This window comes from Cupressus sempervirens, chromosome 7, assembly GCF_028749045.1.
Source record: "Cupressus sempervirens isolate cs-2001-9-10 chromosome 7, ASM2874904v1, whole genome shotgun sequence".
In the NCBI taxonomy this organism is placed as follows: domain Eukaryota; kingdom Viridiplantae; phylum Streptophyta; class Pinopsida; order Cupressales; family Cupressaceae; genus Cupressus; species Cupressus sempervirens.
Window position 1 is genome coordinate 11,984,977 of NC_143124.1, and position 5,368 is coordinate 11,990,344.

The window sequence follows — 5,368 nt, forward strand, 5'->3', positions numbered from 1 at the left end:
TTGTATTTAGCTTTGTTGGACCATAAGTCGGATTGTGTACCTAGAAGCTATTGACTGTAGACCATGACTGTCGACAAACATTAAATTGCTTTTGGCGTTTTATATTATGTTATTTCACATTTTCCACGGTGCGTGGCGACGACTATGCTTCTCCTTTGTTTAGCTCTGACGTGGAATTATATCATGAGGTCTGAAAATATGACAGCCAATGAAAACATAGATTTAAAATTTTCAAATAACATAGAGAACCTCTCTTTAAATATATGCAGAGTATTGAATAAGTCTAATCTAGGTTTAAAATGAAAACATTTAAATTGGTCTACTCTGAGTCGTCTCTTTCCCACTTACCTTCTTCCCCTCCCTTTCAATGACTTACCGACATCTTCCACTAATACAATTCACATGAAAATCGTTCATATAGCACATTCCTTGAATTTGCTCTTAAAAACCCATGCTCATCATTCATGTTAATTATCCTCCTGTTTTGGACATCTGAAATTGCATTTGGGAGATTAGGAGACAATACATGGCAGACATGAAGACTTTAGATGCATTAGCAGGAACATCCAGCAAGTGTAAATGTAAACTAGTGAAGGTGGTTCATATTGGAAACCCTAAAACGGTTATGGCAAGCGAATCTGAATTCTCTGCTGTTGTGCAGTCCCTCACTGGAAATAAGAGGCCATCACCCAAATCGGCTCCTTATCATTCTTCACCATCTAAGAAACTGAATAGGAATCATTATGATAGTCATGTGAAAATACCCATCTTTGAAGATCGGTTAGAATTTCACTCAATTCCCGACAGTACACCTCAGCCTCTACTTTCTCGTCAAATGCCCACAATTAGAGCAGATGATGATGTTTTTACATCCAAAGATAAGGAGGAGGAGATGATTTCTGACGTTTATAACCTTCAAATGATTGACACACTTGAGAACCTCGGGGACGTTGAATTTTTCAAGTTTTTGTTCCCAGTTTTTTTTGATGAGCGAATATGATGTATTCATAACTACGCTTTCTTTAATGATATTCCGGTGTGAAGTCCAGACATTACTTCTATCTAGACTTCCCTTTGTTATTTATGCAGGATATTGTAGAAGGAATGATTATCTTACAAAGTTAAGCTTATATTTCTATGTCTGCGCCTGTGAGCATAACTAAGAGTTTGAGTATAGCGAGGTTGAACAGTTTGAAATCTAATTTTGTATTTACAATCTCAGGTATATTTTAGAGCCAGTTACGCTTGCATATGAGAGTACTGGCAAGAGCGGGTAGTGATCATCTTAATTATATTTGTGGGATCGCCTTTGCATTTCAGCAAGACGATCGGAAAGATGTATGTAAATATGTTCTGTAATCTATTTGTTGCACAATACATGCCGATGCGAATGGAATCAGCCACTTTCTCCTGTAATTATATTTATATTTTCAAGATTTTCAATATAGCTTTAATCATGAGTAATACATAGCATTCTCCGTTCATGTTTTAGTAAAAAGATCTATTTGTTTCAATATCTTGAATCAATAAGAAGCTTTTCTGTTCTTAACAGTTCTACCATGATATTCATATCTGCTTATAATTGTTTTGTAAAAGAACGTGGGATTTCTCACAAATTGTTCAGCATTTTTTAATACTATAATAGAAGTGATAACATCATTGTTTTCATGCGGCTTGTAATTCTGTTTTAGCAGCAGAGTGTTTCTATAGAGAATTAGAATTATGTAAAAGAGATATTATTGAATTTTTTCTTATTTTTATGGAGCAGTTATTATTTAGGGAATGAAAATAAGCTATAATTTATTGAAAAAATTCTATTTGTCATCATAAATTTTCTTCCCTCCCCTTTTTTGTTTCTAAATTTTATTTTAGTTTTTTAATCACTAAATTTTCTATCCAATCTTTCTAAAAAAAATTAATATTAAAATGATTACCAGCAATATTAGCAGCTGCATGGGACCATAAGCTGCCCAAAATACTCCTAAATATACTAAGTAGTGGTTGTCAGGCAAATTAAGCTTAGTAGTTGCATGAGGCCTTGCTCTAAGACTCCTTGCAATTAAACTGTGTGGATAGACAAGTACTTAAGGTAGACAGATACATATGCCCTACATTCTATTATGTGTGCCAGAATTTTTTAGTTTTCAAGAATGAAACCAGGGTACTTATCTTAATTAGAAGATATTCAAAATATATTATAAAAATAAGATAATAATAGAAGAAAATTATAATTTTGAATGTCATAAATAAATATAATAAAATATATAATGCTAAGTTATATTATGATATATTTGTATTGACTTATAAAGTCTTCTACCTAGTAATTAACAAATTCAACTCTAAATCAATTGGTCTTTAGAAATAATTGAGTTTGAAATGTTCAACTTTTTTTTCTCAACTTGCAAGGGTTGTCTGCCCACCTAATGCTCCTCCCAATACAAATATTGTATGACCTATTATTGTGCTTGTTGTGGAGCTAGCTCTTTTAAGGTACAAAAACTCCCCATTTAAATGTTGATTATGTAAGTCATGAACTAGGGAAAATAACAACTACAAACCTTGTCCCTAAGGCTTGTCCAAGGCCTCCTTTGGGGTCTATTGCTAACACTTGTGGTTATGCCCTTGCTACTACATCTAGACTAGCAAAGACTCCTACAAATAGGAAATGAAAGCCTAGAACCCTTTGGCACAAGGCCCAATAGCCACTCCCAATGAAAAGTGAAACAAGATGAAATGTGTGGTAAGATCAAAGGTTAGAGTAGTAAGAATGGGATCAAGAAAAGGGATAGGATTAATAGTAGAAGTTGCAGACACAGTTGTCATTGATTCACTCTCCACCTTTACAATGGAATAATGTACCAAGGCTCTCTCCTTTTGACAATAAGTTTACTCCCAAGTATAAGATGGTTTTGACAATAAGTTTACTCCCAAGTACAAGATGGTTCTGACATCTTTCTCTGTAGGTGAGGTTTTTTTATGTCATTTCAACTAAAGAGGAGCTTGCCAATGTAGTAAGAGGTGAAGTTGATGGAAAATTTACTAGCATAGTCACTAGTGCCTTTCATCTTTTTACCTTATGGGTGGTAGGAGGAACAAACTATCCCCTCAAATATTAAGGAGTAGGTGCTAAAGTAGAGGGGGATATCTCAGGTGACCTCTTACCCTTACCATAAAGGTAGGACAACATATCTCTATAAGGATTAGGGTCAAATTAAGAGGGAAAACCTTGGTATTAATTAATAAGAGTGTCTTTCTAATGTAGGATCATCCTTGGGTCATTGGGAATCTTGCATCACCCAAAATTATTTACCTTTATTTTTATTTTTCCTATTCATTTGGATAGTTTCCTATTATTTTGGTAATCAATAGATCTAGCTCATTTGTTATCTTATGTGATCCTTATGGACTTGTCTAGGCATCATTGGGACCTTATGTGTTATTTTGTGATGCATGAGAATCGAGCTTGGATTTTGTGCACCTTACAATTCCCGTGTTTGGGGATGTGTTTAGAACATATTGGGGAACCTCATCCTAAGTGTGCATAAAGTTTGGAGTAATCATCTTGAAGTTGGAGCTTTTTTGGTAGTTGTTGGTAATGTGTTCCTATTTTCTTGAAAGACTTTGGAGATTGTATTTGTGAGCTTTGATTCTTGGGAGTTAGCTTATGTACTCTTGGATTTGGATTGTTGGATGACATGGGGACCTATATCTAAGTGATGTAGGAACATCACTAGTCTTTGAGCAATCTTGTGTCAACCAAAAATATTTCCACTTTTCCATACCATTATGTTGTTCGTGAAGTAGCCATTGTTGCTTTTGTTTTCATGTTATCCAAAGTTGTCATCTTTTTGAGGACCTATCCTAGATCCTTTTCCTAAGTGCATGAATTCTCATGTTGGATATTTCTCAATTTTTGTGTTGAGATTTGAAGTCCTAATTTCTTACTATTTCCACCTTGTGTAATGTGTTGATCTGGTTGGCATGGTTTTAATTGTTTACATGGCATTGTGCACTTTTAAGAGCTTATTCCTAAGACACGTGTGGACCTACCTTCAAGTGTTTGTGGCTTTATATATGCATTTGTGTGGGTTTTTTGTTTACTCTTCCAAGTATAGTCCTAAATTATAATTAATCCTTGTCTAGCTACCTTATGGCTTGCCTAGCTATAAAGGAAGCTTTGTTAGATGTGGGAAAGTAGAATTTTTATAGAGTAAAGGATAAGAGAGATTAAGAAGAATTAGTAGCATACTAAATAGGAAGATGTGAGCTAAGGCATTGATTTGTATATCTCTTATTTTGCATAAGGATGCAACTCAAAAGACCCCATAGTTGGGCATGTTGTAGATATTTTATATGTGAAGTGAAATAATTATATCTAGATATATTGCATATTCCCTTTTATTCTCTATGGTTTCATTTATCAAATTAATGGCTTTTCTATGTAACTTGGAGAAGTGTATAAGTTTGCAAGTTGACTTTATTCCACATGTTGTTGTAGGCCTCTCTATGCACCCTCCTTGTATCAAGTGGTATGATCAAAGTGAGTTCTTTCTTGTGGCTTGGCTTATGAAGAACCTTGTTGAATTTGACTATTGGGTGGTAGATCTAAAATTTGACCTATAACTTGCACAAGGTTATGATATTTTAGGAACTATTGTTAGGATGGTTCATGGCAAAGGAAATGCAAATATTGCTATTATGGACATACTGGGGTAGATTGGAGGAAGAGTTGAAGTTGTGGAGACATCACAGATAACAGTTATGGATCTTGAAGATGTTTGTGATGATGAAGAGGAAACATTAAATTCTAATCTTGAACCTAATGTTGAACAAGATGAGGAAGGGATCCTAAGAGTTCTATCTGTAGTGAATGCTAGACATCCTGTTGAAGTTTCTTGCTATGATGGAAGACTTGAAACTAATGTTGTGTTGGATTAGATTGTTGAGATGGGAAAATACTTTGAGTATGAAGGTACTCTCGATAATAAGAAGGTTAAGATAGCAGTCACCAAGTTGAAGGGGCATGCTTCACTTTGGTGGGATCATCTGCAAATTGAGAAACAAGAGAGAGGAAAAGAGCAAGACAAACACTTGAGAAAAGATGGCTGGAAAAATGAAGAAGAAAATTCTCCCTACTGAATATCAAGTTAAATTATGGAGAAATATGAAAAATTAGAGACAAAAGAACATGAGTGTGAAGGAATACACTAAGGAATTCTATAAATTGGATAATAGATTTGGACTTTTAGATGATGAAGTTGAGAAAGTAGCAAGATATCTGAATGGTTTGAGGACATCGATCTAGGATGAGATTAGCTATGTTAAGATGGATAGTACTGAAGAAGCATATTAGTACCCTTTGAAGGTT

General features: G+C 34.5%; 1 protein-coding gene across 1 annotated transcript; it reads left to right on the forward strand.

Annotated features, from left to right (window-relative positions):
- Positions 1-465: 465 nt before the first annotated feature.
- Positions 466-1,059, forward strand: LOC149545161 (uncharacterized). The gene has a single exon (XM_089793701.1). It carries the CDS (start codon positions 527-529, stop codon positions 998-1,000), a length of 474 nt encoding a protein of 157 aa, XP_089649827.1. The 5' UTR covers positions 466-526; the 3' UTR covers positions 1,001-1,059.
- The last annotated feature ends 4,309 nt before the right edge of the window (positions 1,060-5,368 follow it).

Excerpts from the sequence above, each read along its gene's own strand:
- LOC149545161 (XM_089793701.1), top strand. The coding sequence starts at position 527 with ATGGCAGACATGAAGACTTTAGATGCATTAGCAGGAACATCCAGCAAG.